At 42.8% G+C, this 27,448-nt stretch overlaps 1 protein-coding gene across 1 annotated transcript in view; it reads right to left on the minus strand.

The window, feature by feature from the left end:
- The window catches only part of THO2, a 189,945-nt gene that overhangs the window by 130,691 nt on the left and 31,806 nt on the right, over positions 1 to 27,448 (minus strand). The window contains exons 6-7 of the mRNA XM_087377253.1: positions 23,664 to 23,744; positions 17,935 to 18,009 (exon numbers count right to left, since the gene is read on the minus strand). Coding sequence (XP_087233379.1) covers positions 17,935 to 18,009; positions 23,664 to 23,744 — 156 coding nt within the window. The remainder of the gene's footprint in view (positions 1 to 17,934; positions 18,010 to 23,663; positions 23,745 to 27,448) is intronic.

The following is a 27,448-nucleotide window of genomic DNA, read 5'->3' on the forward strand; positions in this document are numbered from 1 at the left end:
CCTCTTTTTGGCTTATTTGCCCTCAACAAATTTGGGGCTTTTGCCAAATTTGCTGTTTTTGCAGTGAACATTGCCTGTCACAGTCACATTTGGGTCAGATCTGCATTTGCCCTTTGATTTGGGTCAAAAATTTGCAGATATTTGCCGTCATTTTTGGGACAGCCAGCTTATTGCAGTGATAGCCTTGAGGCTTTTGGTTTTCCAGGTCTTTTACAAGTTATCACAGTTGCTATGGCTGGGAACAATCAAGATTTATTTGGAGTTCTTCGTGAAGATGATAAGTTGGATGGCACCAACTATCCGATGTGGTCTTATCTCATGAAACATATTCTTGTTGCAAAGCATTTGTGGAATATTGTTTCTGGGGCTGATCTGAGGCCAGCCAATCCTTCAGTAGTTGTTTCTACTGCTGCACCTTCTGCAGGTGGTACTTCTCCTGATGCCTCTTCCTCTAGCACTCCTGCTGTTGCTCTTCCAACTCAAGAACAGTCTAGATGGGATGCAAGAGATGCAAATGCACATTCATGCATTGCTTTATCATGCAAGAGAATCATTATTCCACACATCCGTTCTTGCAGGACAGCAAAGGATGCTTGGGATAAATTGGCTTCTCTATATCAGATTCGCAATGAAGCTCGTGTTGCATATTTGAGAAGGCAATTACAGGAAGTGAATATGAATGAAGGTGAGTCAATGGATGCATATTTGACAAAGGTCAAGGACCTCATGGAACAGCTTGCCAACATTGATGAAGTGGTGCCAAATTCACAGCTTGTCAATACTACATTGAATGGACTACCAGATACATATCAAGGGTTTGCTACAACCCTTCGACTAGTGGCCATGGGTAATCCAGACCACTATTCTTTTGATCAGCTTGTTACTTTGCTTTTGCAGGAAGAGCAAAGTAGAGCTAACAGACAAGCCATTATTCCTGATCATGCATTTGCTTCACAACAAACAGGAAGAGGCAAGGCTCCCAAGCCTATGAACAAGCCAAAATCTGCGCATAGCAGCTGCAATTCCTCTACACATAGCAGCTGTAATTCCTCCCCTGCATCTAAAAATACAGCAGATAAAGGAAAGAAGAAAAGATGCAACTATTGTCGCAAGCCTGGACATGACATTTCAGAATGCAGGAAGCGCATTGCTTCGGAGAAAAAGAAAGCAGGATTGACAGCTAATGCCTCACATGCCATTGAATCCCATGAGCCATCAGATGCTTCACATGCACATGCTCTTCAGGATGATTGGGCATGGGCTGTCCATTGCTCATTTGATCCCTCCAAAGCTGATGCACTTTTTACTTCTAATGATGCTCAGTCCTGGTACTTTGATAGTGGTGCTTCCAAGCATGTCACATCTTGCAGACAGTTGTTTCATTCTTTAGCTGATGCACATCGAGGGGGGACTGTTACATGTGCCAATAATGCTTCATATGCTGTAAAAGGAGTTGGAGATGAGCAGCTCACATCCATTTCCAGCCATCCTGTCACTCTGACAAATGTTCTTTTTGTGCCTGGAATTGAAGTCAACTTGATTTCAATTTCAGCAATTGCTACTTCAGGTTTCAGAGTAATTTTTGATGGCTACAGATGCCTAGTATATGATCTTCGTGATGACAATGCCATAGTTCTCACTGGCACTTTGCGAAAAGGACTTTATCACCTTGATCATCATGCAGCTGCACTTTATACCAAAGCATTGGCTATTTCAGATTCACAGCTTGCTGAAACTCATCTGTGGCATGAGAGAATGGGCCATCTCAATTATAGAGCTCTTGCAAAGCTACATTCACAGCAGATGGCTAATGATGTACCTCAGACTCACACAGTTTCTAAACATGTGTGTGAGGGTTGTCTTTTGGGTAAGATGCATCGATTTCCTTTTCAAAAGAATTGTCCAAAACTCTCACAAAGGAAATTGCAGCTAGTACACAGTGATGTCTGTGGCCCAATGAGGACAAATGCCATTGGAGGATACAAGTATTTCATAACTCTCATTGATGATTTCACAAGGTATTGCTAGGTATATCCTTTAAAGGCCAAATCTGAAGTTTTCTTATGCTTTCAAAGATGGCTGAATATGGTTGAGAATGAATCAGGATGCAAGCTTGTCACCCTCAACACAGATAGGGGGGTTGAGTATATGTCAAAGGAATTTGATGCATTTCTTTCCTCATGGGTCATTATTCACTCATGCACTACTCCTTACACTCCTCAGCAGAATCCTGTTTCTGAAAGGAAAAACAGGTCCACAATGGAGATGGCCAGATGCATGCTTAAGGCCAAGTCTTTGCCCAATAAATTTTGGCTTGATGCAGTAATGTGTGCCAACTATGTGCTGAATAGATCACCTACACGGGCATTAAAGACTATTACACCTTATGAAGCATGGAAAGGCAGGAAGCCTTCACTTTCACACATTAAAGTTTTTGGGTCTCTTGAATATGTTCATGTACCATCTCAGCTGAGACATAAGCTTGATGACAAGGCAATCAAATGCATATTCATTGGTTACAGCCAGGAGAGCAGAGGGTATCGGTTATATCAACCAAATACTGGAAAGATTATTGTCAGTAGAGATGTGATCTTTGCTGAACATTCAGCTTCTCCTCTTGTGGACTGCAAAGCAAAGCCAGATATTGACATGTTTGATGCCTTTGAATCTTGGTTACCTCTACCATCATCAGAAGAGGATTTTGAGCAGCAACATGCGCCTCCTGCAGGCCCTCCACAAAGCAATAATCAGCCTCAACCTCATGCTGATTTGCAGGTTTCTCTTCCGGCACAAAACGATCCATTACTCATGATGCAGTCATTGAGGAAAGAGCTGTTAATAGACAGCAAAGGCAAGTTCCCAGATGGCTTCTTGATACATTGAGGGACAGCAAACAAGATCAGCCTTTTGCTGCCCGGACAAGATCAGGGAATAGACAGCATGGTCACTTTCTTGAGTTTGCACTCCTTGCTACAGCTTGCAATGAAGAGCCTTTGTGCCATAAAGATGCTTTTGACAGCAAAGAGTGGATGGATGCAATGAAAGCTGAGTTACAATCTATTGCCAAAAATGACACTTGGGAATTAGTAGATCTCCCACCTGGCAAGCATGCCATTGGAACGCGGTGGGTCTACAAATTAAAAAGAAAATCTGATGGCAGCATAGATCGATACAAAGCCCGTCTTGTTGCAAAAGGGTATGCCCAACAACAAGGCATTGACTTTGAAGAGACATTTGCTCCCACATCCAGGATTACTACCATTCGATGTGTCATTGCCATTGCAGCCCATCATCATTGGCAAGTGCACCAACTTGACATCAAGACTGCCTTTCTTCATGGGGATCTGCAGGAAGAAGTCTATGTCACTCAACCTCCTGGTTTTGAGGTTGTTAATTCTGAAAATAAGGTATGCCGGCTTAGAAAAGCCCTTTATGGTTTGAAGCAGGCACCCAGGGCATGGTATGCCAAAATTCATGCACACTTACTATCCCTTGGTTTTCAGAATAGTCCCACAGAACCCACTCTTTATTTCCGTGGGAGTGGATCTGATTTTTTAGTGCTGATTTTATATGTGGATGATATGCTTCTCACGGGCCCAGATACTCAGCAAATTACAGCTTTCAAGGCTGACTTCCAGCAGATTTTTGACATGTCAGACATGGGACAGCTCCATTATTATTTGGGCATTCAGTTTGCCCATGTTGAGGGGGGTATCATGATGTCTCAGTCCAAGTATATTAGACAGCTCCTTGATCGTTTTCAGTTTGAGGATTGCAAGCCAATCTCTACTCCAGTGGACCCTGGCTTCAAATTCTCAGCTCATGATGGGAGCCCACCATGTGATTCACTCTTTATCAGCAGGCTGTTGGATGCCTTATTTATTTATGTCACACCAGACCTGACTTGAAGTATGCAGTATCTCAGCTCAGCAGATTTATGCACATGCCCAGTTCACAGCATTGGCAGGCAGTGAAGAGAGTCTTCAGATATCTCAGAGGCACTCAGGATTTAGCCCTCTTCTATGGTGATCAGGGTTCACTTACCATGCATGCTTACACGGATAGTGACTGGGCAGGATGTTCCGACACCAGAGTGTCACATACTGGCAATTGTTTTTTGCTTGGCAATTCATGTATTTCTTGGCTCAGCAAGAAGCAACCGACAGTTGCCACGTCTAGTTGTGAGGCTGAGTACAGGGCAGCCTTCACCGCTACAGTAGAGTGTGTTTGGCTTCGACAGTTACTTACAAATCTTGGTATTTGCCAGACATCCTCCACTATTGTCTACACTGACAGCCAGAGTGCTTTGGCCATTGCGCGTAACCCAGTGTTTCATGTGCGTACCAAGCATATTGAAGTTCACTATCATTATGTTCGGGAGCGGTTGTCAGCAGGCGACATAAAGTTGTCCTATCTTCCCACAGAGGACAACATCGCAGATATGTTTACAAAGGCACTTCCTCGTCCCAAGTTCGAAGTCTTCCGACAGGCTTTAAACTTGGTTCCCTTTGTTACATGATCTGACATTCCTTGTACATTCATAGGTGGCTATATCCTTTTGGATGAACATGTGCCACCATGACCAGAAACTACCAGGTATTCTGAGACGTTTCCAGAGTACTTCAGCCCATCCCATGGAGGGGGGTTTGTAGGCCATCTTTTGATGGTTCTAGTGATGCCCTATAGGCCATGGTATGTGCCTTGTAGGCATAAGTGTAGGCACTTATTGTGTTAGTGCTTACTATGCCATGTAGGACACTTAGTCCTATATGACACCTAGGACACTTAGTCCTAGGCCTAGATACAAGTACTTTGTACTTGTGTTTAGGAACCTTATCTATCTAAGTTGACCTGCCTTCTTCTTCCACTCGTCCTGTACTGCACACTCTCTCTCTCTCTCTTCGTTTAGCATCTACAATGTATCCTCTACACATCCCCGTGTAGGCATAATGTACAAGGAAATCAACTGAAAGCCCCCTTTTTTTCAGAACATATCCAAATATATCTTCCGTGTTTTGGGGGGGGGGGGGGGGGGGGACGGGAGAGGGAGGTTATTATCATCATCATCTATTCAATGGCCCTCTTGTGAGTGAAGGCCAAAAGGAATGATTTTGACTACCATGTCTATCACACTATGACTTATATATAGTAGCATTACTCCAAATAGCATCACCACTATCATGAGAATTATGTAATGCATGTCACATGGCAACTCACTCCTCTTCTCAATTTTAATCCCATCTGCTCTGTGTGTGAGTGCATGCGTGCGTACATGCGTGCGCACGTGTGTGTGTGTGTGTGTGTGTGGGGGGGGGGGGGGGGGGGGGGGAGAGGATTTGGGTATAGGATGCAAATGGTGGTTTACTGGCTTTATAATGGTGGCACAGTATCCTACCTTCTGTCTGATGCTCTTCCCTCTTCATGGTCATTAAGACACTCTGTCCATCAGGGCTCTCCACTCAGTGCTCTGCTTTTTGTCAGTGCTACACATCCACTCCTGATGCATATGGATGATTTGGTATCTCGCCAGTGTTTGCATGGCATTAATATTCCTGGAGCTGCTCCTTTTGTCGGTCAGGCCTACACTGATGATTCCTTCTTTTTTCTCAGAAACTCTGCCTCGGATATTCACCATATTAAGCAGGCTCTTCACTCATTTGGCCTAGCAGCTGGATTGAAAGTAAACTTTGCAAAATCCAAACTCTTCCTCTTCATGCAAGTGATTGGCACCGCATTTAATGGCCTGGATTCATTTTGCATACTGATCAGATTGTCTGTCATTTAGGCTATCCTATTAGTTGGCATATTTCCCTGCCACAGGAAAGTATATTATTAGAATCTCTCAACATGGGCATTGCATGTTCGCCTTTGAATAGTGCAGTCCATTATAATGGCATACGTGCGAATCATTTGCCTTTGATTCCTTGGTCTTTCACAGATACTCAGAAATGCCTTTGCCACACTAAAACGGATCGTAAGGCGGTTCGCCTACTGACATACAACTATGCATGTTCGCCCACGATGCATGGGGTTTAATGGTTTTAAATATTCACTCATAGGATAGCTCGCAAGGATAGACTTTTGCTTACTTTTCTAGAGCAGCATCAGCAATGGACACTTAACGCTCTCTTGTATGTTTGCTTCTCTTCGTACGAATGCTTTTGAACAGTAAATTCCAGCTCTGTCAGATACTATCTTTGGGCATCTGCATGGTACTAGTCCTGGCTGTCCATTTTCTACTCGCCTCCTTCAGGATTGGCAGTCTCTACTAGAGTATTTGCATTGGTTTGGCCGTCTCCCGGATCTTGGAAATACCCTCTGTCTGCAGAGTATTCATTGGAGCACGGTCTCCGCCATTGGCTCATCTTCAGCCTAGGTAGGCCTACTTTCTGCATCAACTGGGTATCTCTACATTGGCTGATGTGGTGGATCACTGAGGCATTACTCTTTCTTTTCCACGGGCCAGGACAAGTTTCTCTTTGGGTATGCATCACAAATCTATCTGGCGTATTATCACTACCATGCTGCTCCTTTCCATCCAGTTCCCCGTTTGTTTACAGATCTTTCTCTTCTAGATTGACGACTTGATCGAGGCACTCCGAGTTATCCTCCTTTCTCCTTTGCGGATCTCACAGCCAAGAAAGCCTATCATCTCCTTCTACCGCAGCCATAGATTCATGAGCGGGGTCACTCTGTCTGGCATCTTGACAAACCACTTGCTTGGTGGAAGGTTTGTCTTGGCCGTATTTGGAACAGTAAGCTCCCGCCTAGACAACGGCTTTTCTTGTGGCGACGTTTGGTTGGTGCTTTGCCATTGGGTCCTTTCTCGACTGCTAGGCGAATTACGTCTTCGCATTGTCCATCTTGTTCGCATCCGAGGGAGACAGTCCTTCATCTACTCTGCATTTGCCCAGTTGCTCGTGACTTTCTTCCCAGATTGGAGACTTATCTCCACACCTGTTTTCCTAGAATTGCTTTTGAGCAGTTTTGGTTATTTGGGATATATACCACCACCCCTGACTGCACGGTTTTTCAACTTCCGGAACATGTCTACGAGAAATCTCTCGATGCCAGTATTGGTCTTTATGGTCATTATATCATGCATGTACTTCTAGGCTCTATGGACATTCTACTGTGGATGTTTATCATTTTTTTCATTCCTCCCTGTTTTGCTCTATGCAGGATGCACATTGCATGGGAGATCTTTCAGCGATCCAACTAGAAGTGTTTTTTGAGTGTTCTTAGTTGCTTTGTACGAGCTGTTCTCTACCAGAGCAGCTTTTACTGCTTTTAGTTGTCACCTTTTTCTTGTATGCATGGGGCAAAACGCCCTAGGTACAAAATGGCTTGGTTTTATGGATTATGTCTACAGTATGTCATTACAACGTGTATTACATTTTGTTATCTTTTGATGATTGACTCTTGAGCCTTGAGCAATGAATGCTACTCCATGGACCATCTTTCACAATGTGTATCTTCATATGGGCATTAAAATTTAAACTTGAGCTTTGAAACTTGAATTATAAATCTTGATTTTGAATTAAAGCTTACCGTTTAAACCATGCATATGCACTTGCAGCTATAGTATGGACTCTACGGCTAATTATAATTAATAAGATCGATGTCTTTGTAAATTGTAGATCGACTCTTTGCCTGTAAGTTGTGTCTTTAAGTGGACGTGTGTGTGTGTGTGTGTGCACGCGCACGCAATGTGTAGTATCTAGGAGCGAGAGCGAGAGAGAGAGAGAGAGAGAGAGAGAGAGAGAGAGAAAGAAAGAAAGAAAGCTTATTAAAGTCTTCAGAAGACAGATGGGTCTATGAGACTCTGAAAATTCAGACACAAGCGAGCTGTGAGGGTGGAGCTACTACACAAGCATCCACACCAATGCAGAATGCAAAAAAAGGCAAAATGGTAGTACTAAATACTGAGTACAACATATTCATGTCGGTGGTTGACTACATATCAATCACATCATCATCACCAGCATTATCATCATCATCATCCAAGACATCAGGGGTGGATGAGGCACTGGAAGCATGAAGTTAGCGATAGAGCATTGCTCTACGCCTAACAAGGGCTACAAGTGTAATCTGCATGCACGTCCTCTGTCTAAGCTGTCGAGTCGCTGGTTCAAGGTCCCTATCATGTCGAGGTCTTGTCTCTCGCGTCTCGGGGGAGTCCACGTGATATGGCTGAAAGAACTCTCTGATAGAGCTTTGAGAGGGGTCTATCAAGGAAGAGGTCTGCCCCTGTCTCCGTGATAGAAGTATCCTCTCGTGGTGCCACACTACCTTATGAATGAAGCCTGCCAAGCATCTCTTATCTGGATAGAAGAAAGAAAGAAAGTCTATTAACATCCACTAGAGACCAAAAGGTCTATGGGACAGCGAGAAACCCTCTAGTACATCTGCTTTAGGGAGGGCACATGGCAGCTCCCAAGGAGTGCAAAAATCAACCCCAATTATTTAGACTACCTACATGACATTCTGGAGAGTAAACAGCCATACATCAGTTTAAGACTGAGAGTCTTTTGGTTTTGATTTAGAATCTATGATTAGTGCTACCCCTTCACGGTAAACTGCCCATTTTCCATCCTTTCTGGCAGCCCTGACTTTAGCTAATTCAGTTGCCTTAATCTTGAGTTGATTTTGTGTAAGCTCCTCTGCTATCCATACTTTGGTGCCCTTCAGCTTGTAAGATTGTCGAAGAAGCTTGATCCGCATATCTTTTGACTTCAGTGTCAGGATTGCATGAACTCTATAGTGCAAAATAGAAGCTGGCCTAGAGTCGTCATCATCCTGCTCATCATCATTCACCCATTAGCTATCTCTAAAGAGGCAGTAAACACCCTCAGATCTCATAATAAACGGGACACCTGAAGATGAAGTGCTCCTCTGTCTCAACCTCCTGCATGTCACATAATGTGCATAAGTGTCTCTCCCTGGGTAGGCGCTCTGCTCTGCCGCTCTCGATACGAAGTCTATGTGAAGAGACCCAGAACTGCCCAATAGAGATCCTCACTGAGTGGGGTAAGTAGACCTGCGTGTATCCTGATGGGTCAATGAAACCCTCCTCTGCGATATGTAAACAATGAACTCTGTAGAAGCTAAGCTTCACTGGGAGTTCGCTCGGTCCTAACCAGGTCCGGAATGTGTATAGCTGTAAGAGATATCGTCGCAGATTACCTAGTTGACATCATGTGACATGAGGGGGAGAAAACGAAGTCTATGTGAAGAGACCCAAAACTGTCCAATAAAGATCCTCAGTGAGTAGGGTAAGTGGACCTGCGTGTATCCTGATGGGTCAATGAAACCCTCCTCTGCGATATGTAAACAATGATCTCTATAGAAGCTAAGCTTCACTGGGAGTTCGCTCAGTCCCAACCAGGTCTCGAATGTGTGTAGCTGTAAGAGATGTCCTCACGGATTACCTAGTTGACATCGTGTGACATGAGGGGAGAAAACGGAGCGTCCATACTATACTGGAAGAGAGGGAGTCTGTCCATGTGGAGCCCCAGTCCCGCAAACCATCTCTATGTGCGTGCATGCCAACATCTCTGGTCACCCCTTGCTGAGAGTGTCATAGAGAAAGACAATGCTAGCCATGGCAGCCTGCTGCATCCGGAAGAGTAAACCCCATACTCTCTGACTCGCTACACATATGTAATAACCTGAAATGAAACATCTAGCTGTAATGGAGATGACCCAAACTCAGCCTGAATGATCTCGTGAGGAACGGATACCTTACTATGAATCATCCATGATAGCATGAGAACCTGTAGCCGTTCCACCCGCGCCCACTATCCGGTAAGTCTGGCTCCCAGCAAGGGCTGCTATACATTCCCGCTGGGCGGACCAAGGAGTCAAAGAGCGGCCCCTTGGTCCGTGGATCCTGAAAGTGCGAGCGGAAGCACTACCTCTCTAGTCTGGCCAATGAAGCATATCCTCTGCCCAAGCATGCCTGCATCGCGGGTCTCATAGTGAAGATGGGTCCGGAGAAGACAACCCCAAGGTACGTCTATGATGAAACTATCTCAATAGGTGACCCATCAAACGTAAACTGCTCCTAGCCCATGACGGCTCGAGATGTATTGAAGATCATAACCTTGGTTTTACCTAGGTTGACCTTCAGATCATGAGACTCACAAAAAGACTGAAGTGCGTCAAGGTGTCTCTAGAGTCCATCTACAGAGAAAGATAGAAGAGACACATCATCTGCATAAGCAATATCTGGATCAACATGCCAGCAAGAGATCCTAGTGTCTGCATCACTGTCTCGAGCTCGTCTATGTAAAAGCCAAACAAGATAGGTGATACAGGACACCCCTGTTTGAACCCAACAGTGCTCATGATCTTGTCTGTCCACCCAGATCCTGCTCGGACCCTGCCTGCGACTCTCTCGTAAAGTGCCATGACAGCCCAAATGATCTCCTCGTCATAACCCAAATCCTATAGGCGCCGTATGAGGTGGGCTCTCGGGACTGTGTCAAACGCCTTGCAAAAATCCACAAAGAAACAGTAAACCCTCTGCTTCTGTGCCCTCACCTCCTCGATGATACACCTAAACGTGAGAATGTGATCCATGGTGCCATGATCACGTTAGAATTCAGTATGTCTTATTGCTCTAAGTCCTCGACACTCCGCAGACCTGCTGACCTCGGAATCAAGCACTGATGCATAGAACTTAGACATAACATGTCCAATCATAATCGTCATGTAATTCTCCGGGCTCATGGAATCCCCTGTGGATGATGAAATAGTGTTGATAGTCCGGGTGCGTGGAAACACCAAACAGACAGCTTCACTAAATAGCTTTGCTAAGATCGGGGCTAGGAGATTAATCCCATATGCAATGAACTCAGTACATAGCCCCTCATGATCCTTCGCTCAGTCATTAAGAAGTTTCATTACGGCATCCTTTACTCCCCCCACAGTGAAGAGGGTGCAGGATGTGGGGTGTGCATATGTGAGAGGTCACGGGCTGGCTGGTTATGGATGTCACACAGAGAGAGAGAGAGAGAGAGAGTCTATTAACGTCCACGGAAGACCAACAAGTCTATGGGACAATAAAAAACCCTCTAGTAGATTTGCTTAGGGAGGGCATATGGCAGCTCCCAGGGAGTGCAAGAAGCACTCAATTATTTAGGGTACCTACATTATAGCTTGGGAAAAAACTTAATCAGCCATACATCAATTTAAGATATTGGCAAAACTATTTTACATATTGTCTCATTCTTCTCACCTCACTTAATTTTTGTATATGTGGGTTTGCAAAAAAGTGGAGTCTTTTGGCTTACACTTAAACTCCTTAATGATTGCTATGCCTTCACGATACACTGCCCATTTTCCATCCTTAGCTAATTCTGTTGCCTTATTTTTCAATTGAGCTCGTGCACACCTTAGTCCCAAAGTCCTCTTTATACCATCCTTTAGGGACCCCTACTCTGATCTTCGTGATGCGCTTTGAAATTCGCCAATGCACAGGTCACCTTTTACACCTTCAAAAGATGCCATCACTACCTACATGGGAGCGAGATCAAACCCAACACATACCAGAGGACTTTCTTCTCAATCAAGAAAAAGCGGCGATTGGCTTCAGTGCAATCATACGACTTCATCATTGAATACAAAAAGTATAAAGAGAAATGTGGGTATAGGAGCATGTGGACTTGCACCTTGTCTAATGTCTCCACCACCTACCAAGATGGATACATAGCAATTGGGGAAGCTAAATGCAGAATTCGAGGGCAGCAGTCATATCTTCAAACTTGTGGGGCATGGCTTGCCAAGATTGTTCTGAATTTAAATCGCATAATGGCTTATGATATAGTTTATTTTCTTAAGCATCACAATATAGAATGTTGGTATTGAGAATGGCATGACATATGGGCATCACAAAGACCTATGACCGTATTAAGCAAAGTTTCTAGTGGGAAGGATTTCGCAGAGATGTGGTGAAGTACATAACCGAATGCTTACAAAACAAAGTCGACAACAAGATACCAGCTGTTTTTTGCAGCCATTGCCCATTTTAGAAGGGAACTTAGGGAAGAGGACACGTATCACCATGGATTTTTTTACTAGGCTGCCTTCTACAGGTAGAGAACTTTGGTGGTTTCCATCTCTAAGATTGTCTAAGGTCAGTTTGACATTGGACAAAGTGGATTCAGAGATGTTATGGGAAGCTGCCAAGCAGTACATTGATTGTGTTTTCGCATACGTGGGTTTCCTTAGAAGAGTCGCCGACATGCAAAGTTTATGAGTCGTTTTTGCCAGGATTTAGTTACAGCATTGGGTACATACTCGATCCTAGTATGCATACCATCATTAGATTGATGATCAATCTCAGAGGGCCAACAAATGGCTGGTGGAGTATCTAAGGCATTTTTGCCACGACACTCGGAGGTCTTGGGACAAAAGGCTTGCACTTGCTGCCTATGCTAGTACTGTGTTTTCTATCATGACGCTTTGCTCTGCTTGTGCATTGCTATGTTGTTTCTGTACATGCTACATCTTGTGTGTTGCATTGTTTGTTGTCTTGCATCTAGCATCGTTGGCATGTTGGTGTTGTGTTGCATAGTTGTTTACTATTTAGTCCTTGCATGTGCTCACTTGCATTGTTATATGTTGCATTATTGCACCCATCAAGGATCAGGGGGGCGCACACACACACTTTTTTTTTAGTGAAATCTTATATTTCTGTGTGGGAAACCTCAAAAAGAGTTAAAAACCCACCAAATAAGTACAAGAAAAAAATTTACAAGTAAAGCCTCAGAGCAAAAGTCATGAGGCAGCCAAGTAAAAAGTTACATATCAAGCTGAGGAGGATCAAACACAGCATCCTCCAACGTCAAATTATTGCTCTGTAAAAACGGATGCAGTGATAAAACCACACCATCAATAAAAACCAGCTGTTCTTTGCCCTTGTGATTCTTTTTTATATAAGCTGGTACCCGAAATTTCTGAATCACAAGGTCAAAAACCTGTTGTAACATGGGATGAAAAGATTCCAGTAAAAAAGGCACTTATGCATCCCAAATAGAAGAAGACTCTGGCACAGGCATCAGAGGCAAAGGCGCGTGCACACACACACACACACACACAGAGGGTACAAGAGATTACTAAATATACACTAAGTTGAATTCCAAATAAATACACAGATATGCACCACTTAGATTTAGTGTTAGGGTTTAATATGGTTAGGTCAACCAAAGGGAAACTTGCCATATTGCGGCTAGTGACTCAAAGAGACTCCTTTGTAATAATAGGACTAAACACTTACCGATTGGAATGAGCTCTTCTTGGAAAGGGATGCTTGTAACGAGTTGGGGAAGGGATGGTTGTAACAAAGAGGAAAGTTGGGCTAAATTAAAGGGGTTAGGAATGTGAGAAGCCAAATAGGAGAATAAGGGGGAGGAGCTATAAAAGTCTCAATTCCACTCCATTTGTACTCACGTATTCCTTATCCTTGTAATGTACTCAAGCTCCCTACTCTCTCTCTCACTCTCATGACCCTTCAGTCTTTCAAAGACTTTAATAAACTTTCTTTCAATCCTAAAATTGATACAAAGAGGAAGTCGATGCTCTTGAAATGATGGCAAAGGTAGAAAGCACCACTCCTAGATCAACCAAGACATCAAGGTGTAAACAAAGGTAGGGAACACAAAGAATCAAGCATACACCACATTCAAGACGAGGGAGGATAGGATTAGCTTCCTTTATTAGATCAAGCAGTTCAAAGATAAAAAGGAATGGATAGAAACGTAACAAAGTAGAAAAAGTAAAGGAAGCTAGGACAGTTGGACGATGGGGAGGGGGAGGAGCCTGGAGAGGATCAAATCTCCAATGACCAGTAATGTGCTATCGACGTGGCCAATATGGTTACTAACAAGACAACTGTACTCAGCCATTTGGGGGACAATCTTGTAAACGGTGCAACACCAATGACCACTACGGTACAGATTGTCCCAATGGAGTGGAGAAACCGGCACCTCAAGTCAGTATAGTTGAGGCAATAGCGCAAGGAAGGTAGGCATTCCATGTATGATTGAAGTAATAATGGGAGAAGTGACAAGGTCACCAACCAAGGGTGGCAAATTTGATAGCGACTCAATACCAGAGACCTCGTTGTCAACATAGATCTCCTCCACCACAAAAGCTAGTACAAGTGCACCATGAGACACGTCTCCACGGAGTCAACCTAATCCTCTTCAACTGTCATTGTACCTGAGAAGACATTGCCCTTATCTTTCTAATTCGACCAGCTGAGAAAGGATATTGGAACGAGTCGTGTATTTCCTTTTTTTTATAGATGAATATTCTAAGACGATGCATGATGGCTGTAAATGGGATGTGTTGAATTATATCAAAATGTTGAACAAATGGGTAGAAAATGAGACCAAAAAGTGGACTAAATGCTTAGATCTCACAATGGTGGATAATTCAAATCTCAGTGCTTTATTCGCTTTTGCAGGTAGTATCGTATTAAAAGGCAATATACATACCTTGATGGAATTATTTGGCTGAAAGAAGATGAGGACTACATTAGAATATGCACCAATCTTCCACAAGGACCATGAGAAGAGTACTCCCATCTTGAACGACAGCCCTGACAGGTGCAAAAGTCTCTTCTTTATAAGAGGATCCCTTGGCAACTAATCTTACCTCGTACTTGTCAATGGACAAATTTACGTCAACTTCTTCTTATCCAGCCACTTGCATCCAGCCACATTCTTCACAAATATAAGATCTAGAAGTTCCAAAGCATTGTTCCTGACAATGGCATCCATGTCTTACTTCATTCGCACTATTCCAATGACCATGTTTAGCCGTCTGAGCAGTTAGCTGAAACTTTTTGGAAATTCCTTAATTTTGGCATCCTCAATGGTCTTCATGCAACTAATTGAGCTCTTTTTGAGCGTCCTATGGCTGCCACGTTTGTTGCTGCTGCTGTTCCACCTGCATTGCTGAGATCAATATTCTACCTCAACTTTTGCTCCTCAAAATTCTCACTTTTTTTGTGTCAATGAAAATGAGAGGTTCTTCTTGAGTGTCATCTAGCCCAAATTAGGCTGTAGCTTTGAGACAGCATAGTGGTTTTTCTTTTCTCAGAAAACAGCATCTCTATAGGACTATCATTTCCCATGCTCAACGTTGTACAGCGTGTACCCTTGATTGCTCACTATAGCCACTGAATATGCATCCACTTGCCTTCTCATCAAACTTTTGTCTCAGCTCCTTACGTACATTATCATGGCCAATACATACAGACACTCATAAGTGCAGAGCACGTGGCTTTATGCCTTGTCGAGCCTCTTGGATTTTTGGCCCTCCACTGCTATAATGCCTGTTATTGCCATAAACAGCTTCAACGTAAAAAATACTGAGGCATCTGTACACTGCAAACGCAGCACTTTGATTGTTCTATAGGCTAGATTCAGGACCACGGGTTGCGTCCCACGGTGTGAAGGAATGCATGCTAGTACAGGACTGGCAGCAATTGCACATGTAAAAAATTCAGAGGTGTAGCATTTTGTAAGTGTTTAGATTCTAAAATTGATCATAGATAATGAGTCATTCCTCCCTAGGGCCTAAACACAGTCAACACAAGTCCTGGTCCCAGTGACCAAAATAACCTACAAACTATACTAGTAGACAACTGCTTACAACCCAGAGGGCATATCCCGACATTTCCTAGCTCGAATTAGCATCAAGCTGATAAACTATATACCTTTGTAAGACTAGAATATATCCAATCGTACAAATTCAGATTTTTGTTGATCTAAAGTCCAAAATTCTACAAAGAAAATAAAAGAGAAAACGAAAGAGAAGAAATTTGAGCTAACAAGGTTTTTTTTAACTAAAGGTAGACATATTTTGCAAACCAAGCAATGCTTATGTCGTCATCAGTGCCCAAGCATAAGCATCTATACTGGGTTCCTAAAGACTCGCGGAGTCTCTTCGGTAAACCCAATGCTTACTAAAAACTAAACAAAAGGAAAAGATGACAAAAAATAAAGAAGAAAGGAAGAAGGTGACTAAGCCAAAATAAATGAACAAATCAAGAAACAAATGAGACCAACAAACAGGAATAAAATCTCTCTCTCTCTCTCTCTCTCTCTCTCTCTCTCATTTGCAGATGCCCGCTATATTATGAGCTCAGAGGTAGATTCCACTGTCTCTTCACGGATGGCTTTGGACCTCTCTCACGAGTAATGGACTACGAGGATCAGCATTGCCTAGCTCTTTATGTCAGGGAGGCCACTATGCTTCGACGAGACTACCTCAGAGACCATCAGCACAGACCGGAGCGTGATAGAGCCCAGCCTGATAGAGCTCAGGCACACGCTATACCAGAGGACAGAGACCAGGAGGAGCACGAGGAGGTCAGAGCTCACACAGGACACATGCCTCCACCCTATGGATGTACATATGAGATGGTTTGTAGACGCCGCAGGATCTTGTTACATAGGGGACGTACTCGTCGCTTCATCTCCAGACGATCCAGGATGATGGCAGCTTTTCGGAGGAGACTTACTCATGGAGATCTCGCCCCACCAGCCGCTCACCTCACCTTTGCTCAGATTTGTACTCTCATAGCAGGAGGCAGAGTCGATGGACAGGATTTCCAGTATTATTTTGGTTCTCAGACTCCGTGACACCTGGACTTGTATCTTTGCATTGGCATATTGTACTCATCCCCCCATTTTGCACCCAGGGGCGGTTTCCTTGCATCTAGTTTACTTTGTATTTAGGCTCAGATTTGACATTATGTACTTTCACTTGCATTGTATTGCGTAGCACTTAGATGATATTCGACGATGCCTCTTCTTTGTGGCACGTTGATTTTGTGCTATCTTGTATGCAGAGTTCTTGATGTCCCATGGGCCCATTTTGGCCTTTAGTGGACAATAATACACTTTCTTTCTTTCTTTCTCTCTCTCTCTCTCTCTCTCTCATGTATAAATGAAAGAAAGAAAGACAAAATGAATGAATTATTATAAACATAAAAAACTAAAGGAATCGCATGTATCGCTTCCTACAATGATGCAATATTAAATTACTTACTTAGAAAGCACATGCATACTCAATTCAACTCTTTTTTCAAAACTAAAAGAAAAACAGGTTGTTCAGCTACCCGCTTTTCGTTTTCAACTTATGTTCAATCATTCTACAACTGCCTAGGGCCAATACACTGTAAGATTGTGCATACTTTTTTTCTTGAAATATTTTTCATTATGGTTTACGAGATGTGTTTTATTCAACCTTGACAGTCTTACATCAAAGTCCTTCCATGCCTCTCCTATCCCAATGGTTTCGCATGTCCTTGTGACCACTAATAGGGATCTCATTATAGACATCAGCTCTGCTAAAATGGAACAAGACCACTCTGCTATGCATTGCAAACGTGACCATAAAACAGGGCTCTACAATGCATGAACATCAACACATTCTATTTGTATTATGTGCTTTAACTTGACCTTTCATCATCCAAATCATGCAAAAACATAGTGGCTTAAGAACGTCAAAAATGTAACAGAAGATCTGACTAGTAAGACTTTGTATTGGCAGTAAATTGCTAAACTTGGCATTGAAGCCAACCCTCTTTATGACACAAACAGTGAACTTGTTTCCTTTAACTCTTTTGGGAATAATGGAAACTTCAACCTCACCAGCATAAGATCTCTTCAAGAATTCAGAAGAGAGGTATGCAGTGCAAACCATGAATGCACAAATTCGAAGAACAAACCAAAACCCCTTTCAAACAATAAGTATAAGTGTGGTCATTTTAGTGCAAACAAACTTGTGAAAATTAAGCATGCAGCTTCATTGCCAAAGCTTGTAAATTTCACTACACGTTGACAGAATTTCACTGCCATATCCTCTGAAGCAAAGTAAAGAAGAAAGTCCCAGTATAAAAGTAATGTAGAGGACCTTAATAGTGCTAATTACAACAGGTGCTGTTTGCTCCATCAAACCATCAGGTCCTCGCTGACTCAACAAGGTCACCTGAAAAATAGACCCGTCAAATATCAACATTATTTGCTTTTTGTTAACCAAAACCCCTCCCAAAAATGCATTGACACATAGCAAGTTTGTTTCTGAGAAAAGAATCGCCATTTTATAAAAAACTGGCTGCAAATGTCTTGGCAAGCATGACCTTCCCCAAAAAAAAACGTAAAGCTCATTTCATGTACACGACAACTCAACATGTCATCAAATCAAGCTTCAACACAAGTATACATGAACATGCAATTTTATAAATAAGCATCTGACAAACTCATGTTACCAGATCAATCACCTAATATGAGAGGAAAAAACTCAAAACATGTAATCCACAAAAAGAACAATAGTGAAGGCGTCCATACAATTATATATTTGGATGAATTCAGGAACATGCCCAAACTCATCCTTTAAAAACACGACACGGTGCAGTTTCAATCTGATGATAGTCATAGGCGTTGATACAACACCAAATGGGTGTAAATAGGGCACACTTCACCACCAACGCTGGTCCCTGCTGCATCAAGTGCAAATAGATCTTTGAAGCATACACATGCCATACAGCTAGCATATAATTTAGCACCGCAGCTGTGCAGACATTTGGCTCAAAAATATTCAGAAATCCAAACAGCAGTTCTACATGCTCGTTTCACTCAAGACACCTTGTTGCATTCATAGCCCTGGAATAGGGTGTTTTGTGCAGGACTAACGCTAATAATAGCCTCTATATGTGAACAAGGCACTGTATTGATAGAAAAACAGTACAACCAGCATCTCAATGGTCATTTTCTGCTCCAGCTGGCCATATTTGCATGTAACATTTGTTGAAGAAGTGAAAGGAAAGCATGAAGCTGAACACGAAATGAGAATGCTTACTTGTTTATGATTCTGTAACTCCCAATATCTTTGCGCACAGGCATACGATGCAATTTCTATGGCAACTTTTCACTGACCTGCAGAGCAGTTGCTTCCTTTTTTGCCTCACAATACTTTTCATGGTGATTGTTTTTGCCACAATATTTGCAAGGATTGATCTTGAAGCAATCTTTTGAGAGGTGATTAGTCTTCCCACAATGTTTGCAAGGTTGAAACTTGCCCATTTGAGTTTTTATGGCATAGGCTGTGTCATTGCCTCTTCGGAGTTCCTTGTGCCTTTCTTCTTCTTGAAGAGCAATAATAAGACCTTCAAGAGTAGGATTAGGAAGATTTTTCAATGTGGTAACAACATGATCATAATCTTCAGGCATAGTTTTGAGCAATACTGCCATTGCATCATCTGTAGTGATTGGAGAGTTGATAGAAGCAAGTTGAGTCATGAGACTCCGCATGTGATTGACATGAGCAGCCAAGGGAGTGCCACTAGCCATCTTCAATTCAAAGAAAGTAATCTTAAGTGACAATTTTGAGATGTGAGAGCTAGCACCAAAAATAATATCAAGCTTTTGCCAAGCTTCAGAAGGAGACTCCAAATCAGAAATGTGATGAATATAGTCGTCTCCTAAGCCAAGAGCAATAATGCCATAGGCTTTCTCCTCTCTAGCAGGATCTCGTGCCGGGTGTGTAGGAGCTGAGGATTCTCCAGCATTAGAGGCTTTGAAGAAGAAGTTGAAGCAGGTTTGACAAGCCCCCAGAGGTTTTCCCTCATCAATGCAAACTTAACTTTCATCTGCCATGTGTGAAAGCCTTTACCATTGAACTTATCCATATTCAAGAAACTTGCCATAAGAGGGTCTAACCCAAAATGGGCAGTGTCTACTCTCTTACAAGGCTAGAAAGAGTTGAAAAGCTTCAAAGTACAAGCATTTAGTGTAGCAAAGACTTGTAACCAAATTCCATACTAAAAATCATAATGGAAATGATACTTTTGGACCTTCGTCATCAAAAGGAAAACGAACTTGAAGATGGAATTGAAGTTCTTACAAATTATGTACCACCAAGAGAAGAGTACTCGTGAAAAAAAAAATATATGTAATTACTGAAGTTTAAAGTCAGCCAGCCATTGATGCACAATGGATGGAACAACAGTTCTTTATATCTATTCCACACATACTTGCAAATTGTCAACAGGCGATGCAAATGTAAAAGTAAAAAGAGAGAGCATACGCAAGAGAAAGAGACAGAGATCTTTCAAAAGAGGGAGGAGATATTTCAAAAGAGGCAAAGAGTATTTCAAAAGAGAACCTCTGCTCATCCAAGCAAGAGACTGTCCTGAAAAGGAAAATGAATATTTTATTAATTGATAGACAGAACATGTTTACATTATGCGTCAATTTGATGGTGCGACATATTTCTATTTATGACGGACATTGATCAAGATTGTTATGGTAGTGGATCATCTGAGTAGATAGGACCCATCGAACTAAAGCCACTACTTCAGATGGCACCAAATTTGGACATGTAACACTACTTTATTAATGAATTAAATATAGTCATGCTTTAGGTACCTAGGTGGCAGTTAGAGTACACTTCTATAAAGTCCAAGAATTAAGGGAGGAACCTTAGTCATTCAATTGGCTAAGTGTACATTGTATCCCAATTGATTAAATGGGGTGGTACGAAGAGATGCGACCCTCTTAATGTCTCATCGTGTGTTTTCTTGTTCACATTCACTAACCTCACCCACATCCACTTTCTACACATGTTTAGCAAGGATCAACATAATACCAGTCCAGGGCGCTCTTCCCCACTGGGAGGGCCATATCCTGCTTCACTTTCTCTATCCCTACACGCTCGTCTGCTACACAATCTAGGAAACAACAAACAGCATTTTGCAGCATTCACAAAAGAGAAAGTGCTTGGTATTTTGAATAGGTACGGTGTGCATACCTTGTACAAACTTTTCACGCTTTTTCCCCCTTTTCTTGAGTGCACAAACACCTTAAAATGCCTCTTCACCCTCTTCTAACCCTCACGAATAGTTTGATGAGATGAGGTGGTCATTTGAGATTGGCTCTACAAACATTAGACCTCATGATTATTTTGATTATTTTGTGTGTTTCATACATGATGACATTAGTGTACAGTCCAAAGTCTAGCCTTGTCACTCTGATTTGAACTTACATGTGTGACCTTGTTAATTCCTTACATAATATGCATAAGACGTCTCTCTTCACTTTGAATTGTAAATAATGATGACGTTAAAATTTTGTTATGAGGACTAAGCTAATAGCCTCTATGAACACATAAGTATATGCTGCCATTATGCATAAAGCATGCAGCATGCTTTATAATGATCATTAATGAGATCTGTAAAAATTCTCTCTCTCTCTCTCTCTCTCTCTCTCTCTCTCTCTCACACACACACACACACTTTTTGGGGTGGAATGCAGTTGTCATTATATTACAAAGAACAGTCCCCAAGAATGGGACAACCAACTACAACATCAGAAGATTTCATTATATGACAAGAAGGCAGACAAGTCTAGATCCCACGCATGAAGATAATCATAAAGCGATGGTCATAGAGATGCTGGAAAAAGTGATATTTAGCCAAAGAGGGATCATCAAAGACCCAATGGTTGTGGTCCTTCCATAGGGTCCATAGTGCCCAAAAACGAACACAATAGAAAAGATCATATCCTTGCCTTCTTGGATGAAAACCAAATAGCCACAATTTCTTGCCAAAGCAAGCACTAGGGAAACCAACCTGCAGCTGTTGCTGAAGCAAGAGGAAAAAATCATTAAAGGTGTTGATGCATTGCCATTTTCAGTGGGTGTCAAATGCCTTAGCTATGTCTTGACGGTTGGGTTCTAGTGACACCTTGGAATTGGATGCATTCCAATGCCAAGTATTGGCTTGGGCAGTGGACTGCTAGTGTAGCAGAGTGCAACAAGGGTAAGCCCTCGATGTAATTGCAAAATTGCCATTGCCTGAAGAATGAAATAAATACCGGAAGGGGTGCCAAAGTGGGGGCCAATCGGTGTCCTTAGTGTTTGGTTTCTTAGCAGGAGCACTCTAGCCTCACCACAAGTGTGTTTAAAGTTGTTTCTAAGTGGAATTTAACTAATGGAAGTGGCTGGAAATGTTGCAATGTGGCTGTGAATGGAGTGTATGCTAAGTTAGTTACAGTTTACTGCCCTTTAGTTAACTGAAGTGCTGTTTCATGAAGGGTCACAAGAGCAGTCGAAAGGGAACACCTAATGCAGAACCCTCTTCACCCAAGGCTACTCCCATTCAGCGGAACCCCAAATCCTTGGTCCTGGCAACCAATTAATCACGACTACCTTGCAAATTCATGACCAGTAGCACGGTTCCCAATCTGCAAGTCAGCCCCCCCCCCCCCCCCCCTTTTGCAGATCCACGCCCAGCAGCACCTTTGCACCAGAAGCAACTAATCACCTGCAAAATAGTCATCATCCCACTTTCCAAACCTTAATACAGTAGCCAGTGATGCCTCTACAAACAGACACACCGCCCTGCAATCAGCCACACACATCTGCTGTCTTTGTGCCCTGCTCTGGCCGTACACACCTGCCAATCTTCCATGCCTATTGCTGACCTTGCATCCTGAACTCGCCGTACACATTTGCAGCCTGTCATACCAGCCTGCCGTGTACTACCTTGTTTGCACAGCACCCTCCAGAGTTTGCAATCTGCCAGCCTTTTCTGCCTTGAATTTCATGATTCAGATAACCTAATTTTCCCAGGGATTCGCATCCACAGTGCACCTTCTGCCCCAAAAATGCTGCCATTTGCCTCGTCAACAGCAACCACTTTGAGGTTGCTTATAACCAAGACAGTTTGCAGCAAAAGTAACACACATTCTGTGAAAATTCAAGACACCCAGGACTGCACAGCATTCCCCAAGCAACCAGCACGATGGCATTTATTTCCTCTGCCAGGTGGTCTCCTTCCATTACTTTTAAGGTTCTACACACGTTAAATATTTGTTGTTCTTCCAAACAAATACTACAGCAAATGACAAGTCCCTCACAAAGGAATGGATTCAAACAGTAATACGCCAGGCTCTCTTCTCCACATACATTATCAAGAGCTCCCTGCGAACCCCCGCTTGCATGATTCCGTGCACAACTTGCACGTCCCAACCTGCCAGGTGTATTTGCCCCGTGGATCTTCTATGTTATTTCTGAACTTCCCCTAACCAAATGTCACCCTCTTTGTAACAGCTTGTTGTCCCAAAGAGCAAGGCCTCGATGTCTAAGACAATTTCAGTAACCGACTCGGTGTTAGAGGAATCTCAGGTCTTCTAAGACTTACCATAGTCACTCTCAAGGGCTACGAATGTTCCAAATCAGGTTAGTAAGAAGAAATATCAGGTAGGAGGCTTCTGTTCAGATTTACCAACCTCGAGCTAAGGATGCTACAAATCAGTTATTGGTCATGAAAACATACAATGGCTCACCTATCAAAATAATTTTTATTCTGTTTTCTCCCACGGATTCTTGTCACAGATGAAGCAAGTCAAAAAACGTATATGTCATTAAACACCTTAAACAATTTGAAAACAACTCCATATCATTAAACAATATTTGCCACTAGATGGCTAACACTGACAAGTGCTTAATCCAAAGGCTCAAAGTCAGCTTCATGGTTAGGATATACATCACTAAAAATGGTGACCAATAAATTTGATTGAACAATAATCTCAGCATATACATGCGAAACATTTATCAGAATATATCAGGTGGCCTTATAATACCAGTTTTGCATAACCCTCACTCTCCTCTCGCAAAAGATTGAATTTCGTTTGCTGGTACAGCAGCCGAGTGTTGACTCTAACCTGCAAATCCATGCATCAGCACAAAAAAGTTGCATGAGAAGTTGAGCAACTTAGATGGCATATTTCAATGAAGTACCAATCACAAAGGAGTTGAATTTCAACAACGAATCTAGATTAGAAAGGAAGCTGTGTGGAACTGGTGTAATCACCACTTAAGTTCTCTGCCTATTAGCTTGAGCAGACGAACCCTAAATCAGCCAAGCGATTCTTGGCACAGCCCAATAGTAGTATTTTCCTCATCAAATTATTAGTTCAAACTATATCAGAGGGATCCTCATACTGTTCCCTGATTCCATCTTTAATGCTGATAAGAGCTGGCACCTTATGAACTCAATGCTCATTGCATAAGAATCATGTATTAATAACAATATCGACATGATTGTCTCTACCATGGATGAGAGGTACAATGAAACATCAACAATTGTCACTACCAGAGATGAGAGGTACAGTAAACATCCGCAATTAAAACATAATGTATGTCAGTTTCGTTTCGTAGCAGAAATACAGGCAGATTAAAAGGCCTCTGCTGAAACACTCCACCCTACCCGCCACACCCAAATTAAAAAAATCAGCAAGTGGTTGTGTCACCATGAGTGAAGCCCAGGTGGCTCCTTGTATGACAAACAGGTCACTCTGGATTAGGTGGGACTCAAGTCTAACGAGCCTCCCGTGCGCCAATTCAGACAGTACAGCAGCTCTCACCACTATAGCATACAATATCCAGACGTAGTTTCCAAGGCCTCTAATCATAAAGACTTTGCTTTGAGGAAGATTTTGAAAAGGTATTACATACAGACCTTGACAAGAAGAATTAAAGCACCAAGGGTGAAGGGTGAAGGGGACTCGGAAGAGGAACAAAGTCTATAGGCAAACTGCAGAAGTGAAGATGAGAGAACTCCGCAAACTTCTTTATGGAAGAGAAGCCCACACAAAGTGATCATCGTGTGACACGTGACCCCAAAGCCTACCATCCATAGCCGCCTAACCAGTAGGAGGATGACAACATCAACATGCAAGAAACCCATTCAAGGCACTATGCCAATTGCATTACAACACTAAGCTACCTCATGATGCCCACGGGTACATCCCAAGCAGCGGAGTAGAAGAAAGCTCACACATGCTCCAGACACCAAGATTCTCCATGGGACCCCAACTGAAACCGGCCTCTAATCACTCAGAGGGCAGTGGAACTAAACCTTTAATCACTTCAGCACTTATTTACAGCTCACAAAGCATATATCACAACCATTAACCATTGCATGATCACCATTTGGCATTTACCCATTTGTTCACAAACAAAACCACTGAAAAAGGGATGGAGGCTAGAATGCCCCTGCTCAACAAACATAGACAAGTGCACCCGATTGGCCCCAAACACCGTGGCACCCCTTTCGTTATTTCTTTATATTTCACAGTGAAATGATTACAAGTTGCGTCTGGGAGACCTTCCCTGCAACTGAGCACGCAACCCCAATTCACTAAGCCTTCGCAAGGCTTTCAAGCATAGAACACCATCACATAAGTGCACTTAATCCATAGGCTCAACCCAAAGGCATTCTCTTTACCGAGTGCAATTCCATTGGCTGTCCAGATGCAATCACACTGCACCCCAGCTGCACTCTCTTTGAGTGGTTTCCAAATGGCATTCACAAAGCTTTTCAAAGCTCCAAAATAAAATCAGCAAAGCACCCAACCAAAGAATGACTCATGTAGCACTGCCTGGGCACCTGTGAGCCAAGAAAGAGGCGGCACACGAGGCCAACCAATAGCTTATGGCAAAAAGAAATTGCAGCAGCAAAATCACAACTCACCAAGCCCTGAAAACTCGAACCAAGTCCTCAATCGCCAAGAGGACATAGTAGCCAATGCCCAATTGCATTCTCAGCCAAAGAGGAGTGCAAAGGCATAAAGAAAGAGCATTTACAAGAGCCGACCAACAAGAATTCCACTGAAAAATGCAAAAGGAAGCACTTCTGTCGCGAAGAAATGGGAGTTCTTGGTTTCAAAAGAAGCGTGCTTCAAAGAGGAATGCATTGAGAAGGTTTTGGAGAAGTTTCATTGCCGGAAAGTCCTCCAAAACTGAGAAAAACCAGTCAACCAGCCCGTGGGACCACTCGAAATTCAACAGAGAGCTGTAGCTTTGCAAGAGGAGAGGCCCAGGAGGCGGTAGAAGCAAAAAGGTCCAAAAAAAGCCACTTTTGCAAATTCGACCAGCAAAAGAAGTGCTCAGCTCTTCCCGTTCTACCAAACGCACGGAGGGAAAAGCATATCACTACGAAGGGGAGGCAGAGGGAAAGCCATCGGGCCAAACGGAAGTCGAGGAATCCAAACGGGTGAGGAGTTATGAAGAAAAACGGAATTCAGCTGAAGGAGGTTGAAAAACCAGTCCAAAATCTCAACAAAGGGAGAAGATGAGAGAGAAAACCACACATGTTAAGTTTAGAAGGCCCAGGAAGGTCCAAGAATGGCAAAGGAGCATGTAGAAGGCACTAGAGCCACTTGGAACTCTAGGGGGGCCACTGAAGGTACATGGCCCTCTAGGGGGCCCATTAAAAATGCCACATCATCATTTCCCAACAACCACTCTTTTAATTCCTTGGAATGCCTTTGGGCCTAGGGATTAATTACGCTTATGTGCTAGGCACCATGCCGCATTTAATTACACATTATTAAGCTCATGCTTGGACTTTTAAAACCAAAGTTGTCACGGTCTTGTAGTACATTAAAGTACTTAGAATTTCACGCCCAAGTGACACCAACCATCCACATGTCCGACTTAGATCCATGACAAATTTCGTGCAAGGCCCAATTAATTGAGATATACATGTCGCACAGCCCGAATTCTTGGCTCGCAGTCCTGCAAACCCTAGCCGCACCTCAGGTCGTCTAGCAAGCAATGGCAAGCAATGGAAGCTCAAAAATGGAGGAGACAAGGAGAAAACAAGATGCTGTAATAGATTGCTGCAAAACTGAAAGTGGAGGGTCAAGAGGGAGCCAACATAACAAAACCCTAGGCTAACTGCCCTAACTGGACTAAGTGTCCTAACTGACCTAGTTGGTACATGTACTAACTGTACCAATAGTCCTAACTGACTATAACTAGGCCTACAAGGCACATACCAAGGAATAAGTGGCACCTATGGATAGCCCATAGAATGGCCTACAAACCCCTCTCCATGGTATGGGCTGAAGTATCCTAGACATGGCTCAGGATACCTGAATATCTAAAGTCATGGTTGCACATGTTCGTCCTGTAGGGATATAGCAACCTATGATTGTACAAAGTACAACAGATCAAGTTACAAAAGATACTAAGTTTAAAGCTTGCCGAAAAGCCTCAAACTTAGGTCGAGGTAGAGCCTTCGTAAAAAGATATGCCAAGTTGTCTTCAGTAGGAACATAAGACAACTGAATATCACATGCTGATAATCGCTCTCTGACATAGTGATAGTGAACCTCAATATGCTTTGTGCGAGCATGGAAAACAGGATTCCGTGCAACAGCCAAAGCACTCAAGCTATCAGTGATGATGACGGTAGGAGCAGTCTGACATGCATAAAGATTTGCAAGTAGCTTTCGAAGCCAAACACACTCCACTGTAGCTGTAAAAGCTGCTCTGTACTCAGCTTCACAGCTAGAAGTAGCAACTGTACTATGCTTCTTGCTGAACCAAGAAACACATGAAGTACCAAGCATAAAACAGT

Source organism: Dipteris shenzhenensis, chromosome 7 (genome assembly GCF_047967505.1).
Source record: "Dipteris shenzhenensis isolate YYH24624 ecotype China chromosome 7, Dip_SZ_1.0, whole genome shotgun sequence".
Taxonomy (NCBI): domain Eukaryota; kingdom Viridiplantae; phylum Streptophyta; class Polypodiopsida; order Gleicheniales; family Dipteridaceae; genus Dipteris; species Dipteris shenzhenensis.